The sequence below is a fragment of the Schistocerca serialis genome, chromosome 3, assembly GCF_023864345.2.
Source record: "Schistocerca serialis cubense isolate TAMUIC-IGC-003099 chromosome 3, iqSchSeri2.2, whole genome shotgun sequence".
Classification (NCBI taxonomy): domain Eukaryota; kingdom Metazoa; phylum Arthropoda; class Insecta; order Orthoptera; family Acrididae; genus Schistocerca; species Schistocerca serialis.
The window spans coordinates 104392639-104408773 of record NC_064640.1 but is presented as its reverse complement, the minus strand read 5'-3'; the positions used below and the strand labels follow the sequence as shown (position 1 = coordinate 104408773).

Here is a 16135-nt window from a genome sequence, read left to right as displayed (position 1 = left end):
CTACGTAGGCATGACAATCAACAAACTGTCTGTCTACCTGGATAGCCACCAACAAACTGTGGCCAAGAAACAACTGGACCATCCAGTTGCTCAGCACATTGCCCAACGCAACATTCTTTGTTTCAATGACTGCTTCATCTAGATCCTTCTTATCAACACCAGCTTTTCTGAATTGCGTGGGTGGGAACTCTTCCTGTAATATATCTTACATTGATGTAACACTCTTGGCCTCAACCTTCATTACTCACTGTCTTTCACTCAACTATCCCCTTCCCTGTTCCCACTCCAGCGCTACACAACCTTCTATTCCACCAACGCACCCCCCCCCCCCCCTTTCCCTCCCTGTCCAACCTCCTGACTGCACCTAGCTATCCTACACTCACCCCACATTGTTCCTATATGTTGTCAAAGACAGAACTTTACCATCCTCCACCTTTGCCCTTCTATCCTTCCCTGTCCCAACCTCCACCTTACCTCCACCACCCAGACTACTTCCTACTACTTCCATCATGCGCTGTTGCTCGCAGATGCAGTGGTCATGTGTGTGAGTTTTGTTTGTGTCAGTGCTTGGCTAGCTGTCTTTTTGTTGTACCTGTGTCACACATACTTAGTTAGATACGTGTTGCTAAAGGCTCATGAAGTGTATGATGATAAAACTCACTTTTCTGTGTGTACTCTGAAGTCTTGACGTAAATACCATTCTCTAGGCAGAAAGTATCAGTGTATGGAGGGAGGGAGGAGGGGGGTGGGGAAGAGAGAGAGAGAGAGAGAGAGAGAGAGAGAGAGAGAGAGAGAGAGAGAGAGAGAATATTTATCTGGCATTGTAAGGGGCAGATAATCTTCTTTTATTCATTTTGATTGTCTTAGTAACATATAATACCAAAAATTTACAATTATTGTAACATATGTACACAGTATGTTTGCAATATTTCGATCTATTTTAAGAGTTTTTTTGGACATATTTACTTTTATGTGTTTATTTTGCAGATTGCAGTATTACCTAATGAAATTCATCGCCTTCAGGCACTTGTTACTCTCAGACTGGACCATAATGAACTCAATACAATTCCACATACCATATCGAATTTGAAGAATTTGAGGTATGTTGTTTTGCTGCCATTGTATTGTATTGAAAACAACTGAATATTACCATTTTGTAAAGAATATAGAGAGGAGAGGTGATATGACCATAAATAAACCAAAGTTCTAATTACTTGTCTGTATCATTCTCCTGTATACAATTCATTATCTTTCTGCTGATCATAGCATTTGTGATGTTTATCGAGTATTAATGTTATTAGGGCGACAAGGAGTGCAAGGGCTGCTTCTTCCCCCACCCCAACTTTTAATGGAAAAAAAGAAAAGCTTACATACCTGTATTATTTTTCAATAAATCACAATGGCATTAGAGGTATTTGTTGTAATGGTGTGCTATCTTTCCTATCAGCCCTCCAAAAGCCCACTGTCAGTCAAGCCATGTCTTCATAAGACCCTGCAGTTCCTTGTTTGAAATGAAAAATTGGCTGCTGAATCACTTCTTTATCTGCAAAAAAAAAGGTGGAAATCACTTGATGCCAAACCTGAACTGTAGCGAGGGTGAATGATCCACTATCAGTTGAATCACTGGAGAAGTTGTATTGATGGAGCAACCTGCATCAGGCATTATACTAATCAAGGATGGATGGGCGACGTTGCAACCAAGGAAAACTGCTCTGCACTGGAATGTCATGGCTTGACTTTTTAACAGAATGGCTCGGAAAGCTGGTACACTGCTACATCATTGTGAAAACTGCCGAGATAACTATTGGGGCTGTGTTGAAAAATAGTCAAGACATATAAACAGGGCGAGTATTTGTGTCTCACCGAGTCAGCAAAATATCTCAAAAACTGCACATTGGATCAAAAAAATGGAAAAATATGTGTTCAGTAGTCTAAAGTTCGAATATCCCATTTTTATTCTTGAGGAAAAAAAAACTTGTTTCACAAAGCACCCACCATCCAGCTGACGTTGGGCTATCGATTATTCATATGATTTTAAGCACATTCTAAGTTGATTTATGAATTAATCATAAGCCGAGTTTTGTATGCATGCATAGTGTATGTGCTGTCTCTGCCAGGGGAATCCTCGTAGCATCTTGAAATAAACTTTCCTACAGACAAAAGGGGATGGGGCTATACGAGCTGAGCTGAAAAAGCCGAATGGATAAATGCCACCAATTCTTCTCCCTTCTCAGCATGCTTCAGGGTTTAGAAGCAGTCTATACTGATGGCTCGATGGTTGCTGGTCACACTGGCTTTGCTTACATTTGTGCAAGGTGCAATGAACTCTGCTCCTTTCCGAACAGTGTGGACACTCGATAGTCTTTGTCTTGACCCCGGGTCACATTGGAATTCCGGGAAATGAACTCGCTGATGGCTGGCCAAATTTGCTACCGGCTATCTGTCTCTTGATATCAGTATTCTGGAGTCAGACCTCTGATCAACATATGCTGTCAAGTTCTAAGGATTTGGAATGTGGAATGGCGTACTCTGTCACTGTCGAATGATCTAAGGGCGATAAAGGACACAACAAGTTTGTGGAGATTTCCAAGCAGGCCTCTCACAAGAACTCCATCATCCTTTGCTGGCTATGCATTGGATGACTCATGATCATCTCCTCCATCGCAAGGATACACCCCTTTGTCGCTGTGGTACCTGTGTGATGGTGGTTCACATTTTGATGGACTGTCCTAATCCTAACCTAGCCGCCCTGCAGTGGACCCTTAATCTTTCTGACCCACTACCTGTGGTGTTAGTAGACGATGCCTCAGCAGCTGACTTGGTTTTACGGTTTATCCATGAAGGGGGTTCTTACCATTCTCTCTATGCCTCAGCCTTGTTGTCCCATAGAGGGGTTGGCAGGGTGCCCTGTTGCCTCCTTTGCCCCAAATGGGTGGTGGCTGTCTGGGCTTGATGGTCTGCCGCAGCCCTGTCCATGTTGCTAGTCTTTTCTGGGTATTGTTGAGTGTGGTGCATATGGTAAATCACAGAGGTATGTCCCTTATCACACTTTCTGCCTTTGGAGGCCTCTGGCTGCTCGCTGCATGGGGCACCTCTCCCTGTTCCTTCCATTCTCCCCATTTCTTCTTCCTTGTTCATCTTTCTAGGCTTTGTTGAACTTTGGTAGACCTTGGGGTTTTCTTTTCTTGGGTTTCATGCACTAGGCCCTTCTTTGGTGTGTAGTCATGTTTACTTGCCTGTTCCTAGTAGGAGAGACTGATAACCTTGTAGTTTGGTCCCTTCCATTGAAAACTTTGTTAATGAGACTGCTTGATGTCCCTATAACAAAGCAAAGAGGCTCTATAATGAATCTCACATTCGTACCAGAAGTATAATAGAAAGACGTTTCGGTGTTTGGAAGTGAAGATTTTCAGTGTTGTCACTAGACGTGAGAGTTATCGTAAACTACATCCAACCATGACTATTATTGTTGCTTGTGCTGTATTACACAATATAGCTCAGAAACAAGGAGAAGATGAGCCTCCTCTAATGCCAAATACCACCTTAGAAACTTACAAAGTTTATGCTTCAGCCGCTGTAGAGGACATTCAGCAGGCTATGGCAAGAACTGCCGGATTGAAGACGATTTCGCACAACTGTGGAATCGTATCGTGCTACAACCGAAAAAATTGTTTGGCATCTGTACTTACAAATTTTATAGAAAAAAAATTAAATACAATAATATGCTGTTACAGTATAAAAGATATTATTTGTTTACAAATCTTTGTTCTCTTTTTTTCTTTCGTATTCAGTAGTTCCATTTTCCGTTCATGTTCTAACTACTCCCACTCGTGGCTTTCTCTTTCCCACTCGTGGCTTTCTCTTTCCCACTCGTGGCTTTCTCTTTCCCACTCGTGGCTTTCTCTTTCCCACTCGTGGCTTTCTCTTTCCCACTCGTGGCTTTCTCTTTCCCACTCGTGGCTTTCTCTTTCCCACTCGTGGCTTTCTCTTTCCCACTCGTGGCTTTCTCTTTCCCACTCGTGGCTTTCTCTTTCCCACTCGTGGCTTTCTCTTTCCCACTCGTGGCTTTCTCTTTCCCACTCGTGGCTTTCTCTTTCCCACTCGTGGCTTTCTCTTTCCCACTCGTGGCTTTCTCTTTCCCACTCGTGGCTTTCTCTTTCCCACTCGTGGCTTTCTCTTTCCCACTCGTGGCTTTCTCTTTCCCACTCGTGGCTTTCTCTTTCCCACTCGTGGCTTTCTCTTTCCCACTCGTGGCTTTCTCTTTCCCACTCGTGGCTTTCTCTTTCCCACTCGTGGCTTTCTCTTTCCCACTCGTGGCTTTCTCTTTCCCACTCGTGGCTTTCTCTTTCCCACTCGTGGCTTTCTCTTTCCCACTCGTGGCTTTCTCTTTCCCACTCGTGGCTTTCTCTTTCCCACTCGTGGCTTTCTCTTTCCCACTCGTGGCTTTCTCTTTCCCACTCGTGGCTTTCTCTTTCCCACTCGTGGCTTTCTCTTTCCCACTCGTGGCTTTCTCTTTCCCACTCGTGGCTTTCTCTTTCCCACTCGTGGCTTTCTCTTTCCCACTCGTGGCTTTCTCTTTCCCACTCGTGGCTTTCTCTTTCCCACTCGTGGCTTTCTCTTTCCCACTCGTGGCTTTCTCTTTCCCACTCGTGGCTTTCTCTTTCCCACTCGTGGCTTTCTCTTTCCCACTCGTGGCTTTCTCTTTCCCACTCGTGGCTTTCTCTTTCCCACTCGTGGCTTTCTCTTTCCCACTCGTGGCTTTCTCTTTCCCACTCGTGGCTTTCTCTTTCCCACTCGTGGCTTTCTCTTTCCCACTCGTGGCTTTCTCTTTCCCACTCGTGGCTTTCTCTTTCCCACTCGTGGCTTTCTCTTTCCCACTCGTGGCTTTCTCTTTCCCACTCGTGGCTTTCTCTTTCCCACTCGTGGCTTTCTCTTTCCCACTCGTGGCTTTCTCTTTCCCACTCGTGGCTTTCTCTTTCCCACTCGTGGCTTTCTCTTTCCCACTCGTGGCTTTCTCTTTCCCACTCGTGGCTTTCTCTTTCCCACTCGTGGCTTTCTCTTTCCCACTCGTGGCTTTCTCTTTCCCACTCGTGGCTTTCTCTTTCCCACTCGTGGCTTTCTCTTTCCCACTCGTGGCTTTCTCTTTCCCACTCGTGGCTTTCTCTTTCCCACTCGTGGCTTTCTCTTTCCCACTCGTGGCTTTCTCTTTCCCACTCGTGGCTTTCTCTTTCCCACTCGTGGCTTTCTCTTTCCCACTCGTGGCTTTCTCTTTCCCACTCGTGGCTTTCTCTTTCCCACTCGTGGCTTTCTCTTTCCCACTCGTGGCTTTCTCTTTCCCACTCGTGGCTTTCTCTTTCCCACTCATGTCTTTCCCTTTCCCATTTCCATTGATCTCTCCCTTTAGTGTGCTTTTCCTTCTTCTGTATAAAACACGTTTCTGCTGTGCAGTGTGCCTTTATTAGCATTCTCAATATTCCTTTTTTTTTTTCTTTCTTTTTCTTTTTTTAAGGCCTATCTTCAACCGTTAGGTCAGGACTAGTAACAGAGTTGAGGTGTGCAGGAGAGCAGAATGACAATATGTGTTCTGGTTTTTGTAGATCCACTGCTTGTTTCTTTCACAGTATCTAAAATTAAAATACAGAATTAGCTAACAGTTCACTAGAATATTTAAAAGACAGTGGTGTAAGGTTGTAGTTCTTTAAAGTGACAGATGATGACAAAAACATAAAACACTGACCAAATTGAATTAAATCACAACAAAAAAAGTACCTACTGCATCTCCATCATATGGATTATCCAGTCCAACAGCACTAGTACCCCTTAAGCCCAGTAGCATTTCTGTATTTTTGTCATGTTTGGTGGTTGGTATAGTATCCCCTACGGTTTATAAAATTTCTTTCTTTTCATATGCTATTTCTTTTTTAACCTTCTTCTTCATTTTATCATTCTTGTCCCTTATATTTTTACAGGTCTTTACTCATAGCTGCAAACAACTCACCGACTTCATCCCACATTTTGCTTTTCTGCTCTCATGTTACAGCATTGGTTTTCTTATTTCAGTGATGTGATGTTTCTCCTATATAATTTTAAGTAGAATTTCTTCTTCCTTAGCCTCTATTTACTGTTCGCCATTGTATCAAACAGTGTATAAGACGAATTTCTTTCACAAAACTTTCAAAACCATGAAAACAACTGATAGATGATACTATGTATACCATAAATGTTTACCAACTGCTAGAAATGTTATATAGATTTATTAGCTGGCAGTAAAACTTAACGAATAGAACGTAAGAAAAGTGAAATTATTGTAAGTTTACTCTGACTGTAAAGTTTACTCGAGGCTACTTATTACTCTTACGTTGTTGGACATTGTAAGAACAGGCCGTAGCTGTTCTATAAGTAAAACAACCTTGTTCTGTGATCAGTGGGGAAAAATATAGACAGTGTGAAAATACCATGCTTTATTTTTTGTGTTTCGCATACTTAACTGTGATTATACAAATCCTGTGATATCGTATATCAGATGATCGGTCTTCATAATCTTGTACTAACAATGTTTACTTACAGTTTGACAACACAGCACTATTTAAGTACACTAAACTCACTGTCTAATTCTTGAGACTCATTGAACAACTATATTTTTGAAAGTATTTTAGTTTTATTCTCAAGCATTTTTAAACCAGAAGCTGTGTGTTTTGTGTTGTAAAAGTTACAGGGTGTCTGGATCCATGAGAATTGAATTACAAAGCTGAAATTAATGATTCATTATTTTTTTATATAATTTTCCAGGTGCCTCTCTCTCAGTGATAACATCATCATATCATATCCATATTCAGTCCGTTTTTTGAGACATGTAGCATTTGATGTATCAAACAATAAACATGTTTTTCCGGGTCCCTTACCTCGTGACACGGATTGGAGCCGAGCAATTAGAAGTGAGAAGGAACTTACTCTGGCACGCTATACGGGAATGCACAGCCTTAAGGAACTAGCAAGCAGAGTTCTGTTCGATAAAAGGTAAGTCTCTCTCTCTCTCTCTCTCTCTCTCTCTCTCTCTCTGTCTCTGTCTCTGTCTCTGTCTCTCTGTCTCTCCCCTCCTTCCCTCCCCCCCCCCCCCCTCCCTTTCCATAACTGCAATTATTTTAAAAGTGAACTTTAATTCTCCAACCAACTTCAGTCAAAAATTTTTGTTTAAAGGCAGTAAATATTTACTTGTCGTTTAAGATTAGCGAGGTAACACTGTCTTCACTGGTATATGCTGTAAATGGATAGTCATCATACAGTTTAATGCAGTAATGTTAATGTGTCACTAGTCTAACACAATCACCATATTGGTAGCACTAATCCGATTAATCAGACACACAGTTAGAATGTGGATTATGATACCTTATTAGGGAATAGGGTAATATGCCAGATTAAAATGACCATCATCTTCATGAAGAGACAGATGAAAGGGCCAATTATTTAATGAAGGTACTTAAACAGCAGAAGGCCAGCATATTCAAGATTGCTTTAAATGTTTGATTAGTTTAGGACAGGCCTGTTCAAGATCTGGATGAGCAAGAGCACTCATGCCTTCTCTGCCTGAGCAGTGAGCACCCATGGTAAAATTCACTAGTCAGACACCATTACATAGTGCAGGGCAAGGGCAAACAAGTGCCATCGGGAACATGCCTTCAGAGGAATGACCATAGTTAATTTTGACATAGTCCTGATGTGAATGTATATACTAACTGCACAGTGCTAAAGTGGGAGAACAGCTCTGTTTGAATAGCTAAAAAGTAGTTTGATAGCTGGGTTAAGAACATTGAAGCATAGGTCAGACACACCAACACCATTTTACAGCACATCGCTACACGATGCCTTATATGTTTATGGTATGTGATTGTGTCGAGATGCTTAGTATGCTTCAAACAGGGTGTACACACCCTGGGACAACCGGGAAAAATTTTTTCATCTGGAAGAAATCCAGGAAAAATGCAGGAACTTTTTAGAATTCTGGAGATTTTTCATTGTTTTAGTTCTCAGTTAAAATTTTTAAATTTTGACAGCTAACAACTGATACTGTAACAAAGAATTTTAATTTAGCCCACTACTGCAGAATAATAATGCAGCCGTAAAACATAAATGAGAGAATAACACCGAAATAAAGCTTCAGTTCCAAAGAAAATGCGCCCTTTACAATGACAAAACATAGTGTACACACAAGCATCTGTCGACAGCTAAATATGCCAAGGACTTTGCAACACTTTGTTACAACTAACTGCTTTTGATGTGTCTTTCTCGTGGGTGTGGGCAATATCACAACTGTTTACATTTCAAACAGGTGATGGGAAAATATTGCAAATGGTGGTTAAGTGCTACTTTCAAAGTACATTCCCTTTTACACAAGATGATTTGTGTTTCGTGCGAGAATGTGCAGTGAATTTCTTAAATCATGGAGCGATACTCTTATTCAAAACTATACACTGAGGACCAGGCACTTAGAAAAATTTCAGGCCCAAAAGATCAGATATTTACGCCATTACTTAAAATTTTACTGGCTTATTTGTGTTTGATATATCTTAAAAGGATAACATACACTAAAAAAGACCAAGTTTGAAGGTTAGTTTGTCATATTGCTTTTTAAATCCTTCATAGATTACAAATTGTGCAGAAATGGAGGCAAAAAGTAGTAGAATTATCCTTAAAAAAAATAATAATAATAAAAGAACAAAGTGAGTTCTTGAGCAATTTCACACGTAATTGGCTTTTTTATGAAAAAATAAGTGCTTGACAGAGCATGTATTCAGCCACGTAACCTACAAAATTTTCGATGTACAGCAGTGAAATTTATAATCGTGCTTGTCAGAAATATTCAGCTGCTGCAGTTCAAGCTGTGGTCTTGTGATCCTGCCTAACTAAACCCTCAGAAAAGAAATGCAAAAACTTTTTGACAAAAAATATTATATGTGAAAACTTAGCTTTTCTTGTTGCTGTATGTATGCATATTAATTTAAGCCATTAACATTTCTTATTTGTGTGTTCATGCTACTTAACAATGATGTTGTTATTGGTTGGTGAGATCATGTGACGTGTGCTATAATTGGCTGACAAAAGTGTGTCACATTCTAGATTTCAGTGCTTTGGAAATTACCGTGCTGTATTCGATGGAATTTGCGTTATACTTTGGTGATACGAAGATATGCACTGTAAATGTTGCTATGCATCAAATATCTTTACAAAACGTGTTGTTTTTTGCTGGGTTTCATTTCCTAAATTGCTGGAAAGTTCTAAGCCGGTGTGTAAAACCCTTCATTATTCAAAGAATTGATGAGGGAAGTATATTGTTACTTAACACAGAAACAATTGTACTTTCACCCGGGAAAAACTGTATTTTTAACTGGGAAACCTGGAAAAATCTGGTAACTTCTTCTTTTTTTTCTTGTCTGTATATACATCTCTTGTACGTATATACATCCTGTTCAAAGCTCTGTACACAACAAAAATATTCAGTTTATAAAGGCATTACAATACCACACACAGAAGGTGAAGAGCAAGAAACAGAGGTGCAAAAATTAAAGAAAGCTCTGTTATGAGATGTGACGGAAGTAAGTATTCATCATATACAAGCAGAGAATTAAATGACTGAATAATTTTACTCAATGGTTTCACTATGACAATACATTTTTGTTCTCAGAAGGAACACTCAAAAAATGCACCTGCAGTTTGGGCAAGTTACCATATAGCTTTTCAGATCCACAAAGCAATTGCAGTTCCGCTGAAGCAGAGTAGACATGTTTTGTGTCTGCAGCTGAGCATATAGCTCCTGGGAGACATGAAGAGTTTCAGGTGGTTAGTTTTTGTCATTGAATCATTCCACACAGAACTGAAGAAATAGCTAATAACATGTTGGAAAAGGTAACGGTTCTTAAAAAATATATCATTATCACATTTATTGGCATTGTCAACCAGGAGATACACGATCTGTTGTAAATTTTTTATTTATGTTGGGGTTTGAAAACCCATGAAATTAGGATCACACATGTAATCTCCTTTAATTGGATTAATTACTAGTTTTGGCTAACAATCTAGCAACTTTCAGATCTAAAATGTAGAACATATTTTTTCTCATTTTAGCAACACAAAACAGCTTACAGAACTGTGCATAACATTACCACAGGGTTCAGTAGTATGCACACCAATTAATTACAAAATACATCCACAAAACATTCTTGATTAGTGTTGGTGCCATTACAGCTTCACACATTGTCAAAGTCTCTCTCAAAATGATTACAACCACACAAGGTAAATTAAAAACAGATTTTCATAATTCATGGCCAGTGTAATTGAAAGATGGTCATAATACTGAAAATGTACATTAATATAGAGAAGAGGCGGTGAAAATAAATCAATATTTCTATAAAGAACTATCCACTAAAATGAATATGTGTAAAAGATATTGTCCTACCAAAGGCATTATTTAGTTACCAACTCAGTAGCTGACACAGTCAGTATTTACATCATTTTGTAAGAGATCATATATATATTACTGTGACATGCTACATGTGAATAGTGTGACTTTGATGTAATACTTTACCATGGATTGCTGGCATTAGCCCCTGTTTCAAAATATTTTTACTTTTACTTTTAATACATGTCTCCACAAAGAGAGAAATTATAAGGGACATCGCTAATATGCAATACTGTGAGCCACAATTGAGGTGAACCTAATGATAGACAATTTGCTCTTGCCCAGTGTGCTGGCATTTGCTCAACAAGTCGTTAGAAATCCCCTGCAAAAATATTGACCCATTCTGCCCCTATAGCTGTCCATAATGGCGAAAGTGTTGCTGGTGCAGGATTCTGTGCACAAACTGACCTCTTTATTCTGACCCATAAATGTTCAATCAGATTCATTTCGGATGATCTGGGTAGCCAAATCATTCGTTTGAATTGTTGAGAATTTTCTTCAAACTACTCATGGACAATAATGGCGTGGTGACATGACACATTGTCATCCATAGAAATTCCATCATTGTTTGGGTACATGAAGCCCATGAATGGCTGCAGATGGTCTCCAAGTAGCTGAACATAACTGCTTACAGTCAATTATTGGTTCAGTTGAGGCAGAGGATGCAGTCAAGTCTATATAAACGCAGCAGACACCATTATGGAGCCATCGTCAGCTTGCACAGTGCATTGTTGACAATTCAGGTCTGTGGCTTCGTTGGGTCTGCATCACACTCGAACCTACCATCAGCTTCTACCAACTGAAATTTGGACTCATGTGACCAGGCCCCAGTTTTCCAGTGGTCTAGGGTCCAATCAGTATGGTCTTGAGCCCAGGAGAGGTGCTGCAGGCTATGTTGTATAGTTAGCAAAGGCACTTGCTTTGGTCGTCTGCTGCCATAGCTCATTAATGGTAAATTTTGTCCCTTTGTCCCAGCAGATAATTTCTCTGTCCACATTGATTTCTGCAGTTATTTCACAGTGTTGCCTGTCTGTCAGCACTGACAGCTCCACGCAAACGCCACTGCTTTCTGTCATTAAGTGAAGGCCGTCAACCACTGCGCTGTCTGTGGTGAGAGATAATGCCTGAAATTTTGTACTCTGGGCACACACTTGACATTGTGGACCTCGAAATATTGAATTCTCTAATGATTTCCAAAATGGAATGTCCCATACGTCTAGCTCCAATTACCATGCCACCTTCAAAGTCTGTTAGCTCTCGTCATGCAGCCATAATCCCATCAGAAGACTTTTCACAGGAATCACCTGAATACAAATGACAGCCCTGCCAATGCACTGCCCTTTATACCTTGGGTACACAATACTACTACTGCCATCTGTATATGTGCTTATTGATGTCCAATGACTTTTGTCACATCACTGTACGTATTTGTAACTAACTTTGTACCATACTGTATCATACAGCTGGTATTCCCACTCTTAAGAGAAAAACCTTACAAAATTGGGCTTTGTACAACTCCTCAAATGCGTCAGTGATATTTAGAAGTACTACTAGTAGTAGTAGTAGTAGTAATAGTAGTACACATGTAGGTGGTAGCATTGCCCAAGGCCTACGTTCAAATTGGTAGAAGGTGAAAGCTTTGCAATGTAATTATCTTCCTAAGACAAGGCATAAAATAATATTTATGTATCTGTGTATTGTACATGCTGTAAATACACTCCCGGAAATTGAAATAAGAACACCGTGAATTCATTGTCCCAGGAAGGGGAAACTTTATTGACACATTCCTGGGGTCAGATACATCACATGATCACACTGACAGAACCACAGGCACATAGACACAGGCAACAGAGCATGCTTAATGTCGGCACTAGTACAGTGTATATCCACCTTTCGCAGCAATGCAGGCTGCTATTCTCCCATGGAGACGATCGTAGAGATGCTGGATGTAGTCCTGTGGAACGGCTTGCCATGCCATTTCCACCTGGCGCCTCAGTTGGACCAGCGTTCGTGCTGGACGTGCAGACCGCGTGAGACGACGCTTCATCCAGACCCAAACATGCTCAATGGGGGACAGATCCGGAGATCTTGCTGGCTAGAGTAGTTGACTTACACCTTCTAGAGCATGTTGGGTGGCACGGGATACATGCGGACGTGCATTGTCCTGTTGGAACAGCAAGTTCCCTTGCCGGTCTAGGAATGGTAGAACGATGGGTTCGATGACGGTTTGGATGTACCGTGCACTATTCAGTGTCCCCTCGACGATCACCAGTGGTGTACGGCCAGTGTAGGAGATCGCTCCCCACACCATGATGCCGGGTGTTGGCCCTGTGTGCCTCGGTCGTATGCAGTCCTGATTGTGGCGCTAACCTGCACGGCGCCAAACACGCATACGACCATCATTGGCACCAAGGTAGAAGCGACTCTCATCGCTGAAGACGACACGTCTCCATTCGTCCCTCCATTCACGTCTGTCGCGACACCACTGGAGGCGGGCTGCACGATGTTGGGGCGTGAGCGGAAGACGGCCTAACGGTGTGCGGGACCGTAGCCCAGCTTCATGGAGACGGTTGCGAATGGTCCTCGCCGATACCCCAGGAGCAACAGTGTCCCTAATTTGCTGGGAAGTGGCTGTGCGGTCCCCTACGGCACTGCGTAGGATCCTACGGTCTTGGCGTGCATCCGTGCGTCGCTGCGGTCTGGTCCCAGGTTGACGGGCACGTGCACCTTCCGCCGACCACTGGCGACAACATCGATGTACTGTGGAGACCTCACGCCCCACGTGTTGAGCAATTCGGCGGTACGTCCACCCGGCGTCCCGCATGCCCACTATACGCCCTCGCTCAAAGTCCGTCAACTGCACATACGGTTCACGTCCACGCTGTCGCGGCATGCTACCAGTGTTAAAGACTGCGATGGAGCTCCGTATGCCACGGCAAACTGGCTGACACTGACGGCGGCAGTGCACAAATGCTGCGCAGCTAGCGCCATTCGACGGCCAACACCGCGGTTCCTGGTGTGTCCGCTGTGCCGTGCGTGTGATCATTGCTTGTACAGCCCTCTCGCAGTGTCCGAAGCAAGTATGGTGGGTCTGACACACCGTTGTCAATGTGTTCTTTTTTCCATTTCCAGGAGTGTATATGGGATTGAATATTTTTAATATTCAAGGGCTTGGCGTGATTATACTGATACTGTGGCTATTGGCAACCATTGAACCGTAATTCATTGTATAATTACATTGCTAGTAGGCTTATTTACTTCTCTGAATTTCCATAGGCATGTAAAGCTTATTAGTATGTAATATAGACTACTAACAACTATCACTCATCAATATTGAATCGGTTATCATTTATGGGCAAAGTAATAAAATTTCCCAGGATCTAGGTTATACCAAGATGTATTCTCTGAACTTCCATAGGTATAGGCAGTGTATAAATATGTAATACCTACTACCAGCAACCACCTCTTGTAAACATCACATCAATTATCATCCAAAGCCAAATTAGTAAAGTTGCCTGAAGTGTAGGTTGTAATAGTATGTAATATGAAAAACAGTACATTTCTCCAGGACAGGGTATAATATGATACATCTGTAATACGTACTAACAGCAACTAGTGCTCACAAAGATCGAATCGGTTATCATTCAAGGCCAAAACAGAAAAGTTACCCAAGGCCTAGGTTACAACAGGGCATTATAGGAGTGTCAGTATGACTGAACCATTCTCCAGAATGACTTATAATATTGTAAATCTGTATTTAGGCAAGAGAGTAATCATCAAAATATTAACTTGAGTGGTGGTGTCCTATGTCTAGGCTGTAGCATGTGTGAGATACAAACCAATGTGATTAGTTTATCTGAAACCAAGTAAAAACATAATGTTCCTGTATGCCCACAGTTTACATAATATATATGTATTAGAAAAGGGACATAATAGAAGTTGAAGGCTACATGTGAAAGTCACTTGATGTCTTTGTTGTTGGTCTGTATTAATTAAAGCAACATAGTATTGATTTGTTGTTCTTTTGTTATTTGTGTTAATGAGTCTTCTCTGGTGTGTAAGATGTATAAATCCATGGTTGTGTTATCAGCATCTAGCATTCAGCTAGAACAACTCGGATAGTCATTTGGCATCTAAAACGTGAAGTTGGCCAAATTCTAGGATGTAGCAGGTATACGACTAGACAGCAGTGTGGTACCATTTCTATCTGAAATACTATGAAATATTTCAAAGGCACATTATACATATGAATACATTACTGTACTAATATAATGTAGTATTATTATGATCAAATGAAATTGTCACTCACAGTCTTGGTTCTAAAGTTACCTGAGGTCTAGGTTGTGTATACATGATAGATCAGAGAATGATGATACATTATAATGATACAGAATAATAGCAGACTGTATTGAGTCACAGAAACTCATCAAAATACTTATAAAGTTATGATAGAACTTTAATTTATTGATCAGTATCCGATCTGGTATACCTTCACTATGACTGCAAATCTCTCTGTCCTCTAAAAAATCAATTTTTATGTCTTTTGAGGCATTATGCAAAATCTTCGTTTTTGTTTGTGTCATGAACAGTATGGTGCATTGTTTTCAAGTGGGTGCCAGAGGCTGAATATTATTCTTATACATATGTTTGTAGAATCTTATTTTAAATGTGCAGCCTGTTTGGTCTATGTATACCTGCTTGCAATTTCCACAATTAAGATGCTAAATTCCTGAGTTTTCATGTTAATTCTTTCTGGACGTATTTGATGCCGATGACACAATTTTAGAGTATTATCAGTTCTGAAGGCTATTATGATATTAGGTTTTTTGAAGGACACCACTCAATATGACAGTTACGGTTCATATTTTGATAATTACTCTCTTGCCTTAATACAGATTTATAATATTATATGTCATCCTGGGGAATGGTTCAGATGTGTTGTTTCTCCTATTACGTTGTGTTATAATCCATGCCTCAGACAATTTTTCTACTTTGACCTTGAATGATAAGTGATTCGATCTTTGTGAGCACCAGTTGCTGGTACTATGTATGACATATTTGTAAGCTGCATTTACCTATGGAAGTTCAGAGAGTACATCCTGGTATAACCTAGGTCCCGGGCAACTTCACTACTGTGATGATAAATGATAATTGATTTAGTCTTTATGAGTGCTAGTTGCTAGTAATCTAACCTACATATTTATAAGCTTTACATGCCTACGGAAGTTCAGAGATGTAAGTAAGTGCACTAGCAATGTAACTGCAGAATGAGTTATGGTTAAGTGGTTGCCAATAGTCAAGGTATCGGAATACTGACAACTAGCCTTTGAATATTAAAAATATTCAATCCCATGTATATACTGCACAAGAAAATATTCATTCCCATGTATGTACTGCAAATCTAATACTGAGATATATAAATATTGTTATTAGGTCTTGTCTGAGGAAAACAATTAAGTTGCAGTGGCTTCCACCTTCTATCAATTTGAATTTAGGCTTTGGACAATGCAACCACCTACATGTGGACAACTGGTGCGACTAATAGTCACCGATGCACTTGAGAATTTGTATAAAGTCTGATAATGTAAAGTTTTTCTCATAAGAGTGGCAATGGCAACCGTGTTGTAGATTATGGTACAAAGTTAGTTACAAATACATATATTTCTGTTGATGGAATGGATG

General features: G+C 40.8%; 1 protein-coding gene across 1 annotated transcript in view; it reads left to right on the top strand.

The window, feature by feature from the left end:
• Positions 1-16135, top strand: part of LOC126469777 (leucine-rich repeat protein 1) — a 120918-nt gene that overhangs the window by 91525 nt on the left and 13258 nt on the right. The window contains exons 4-5 of the mRNA XM_050097014.1: positions 988-1100; positions 6790-7017. Coding sequence (XP_049952971.1) covers positions 988-1100; positions 6790-7017 — 341 coding nt within the window. The remainder of the gene's footprint in view (positions 1-987; positions 1101-6789; positions 7018-16135) is intronic.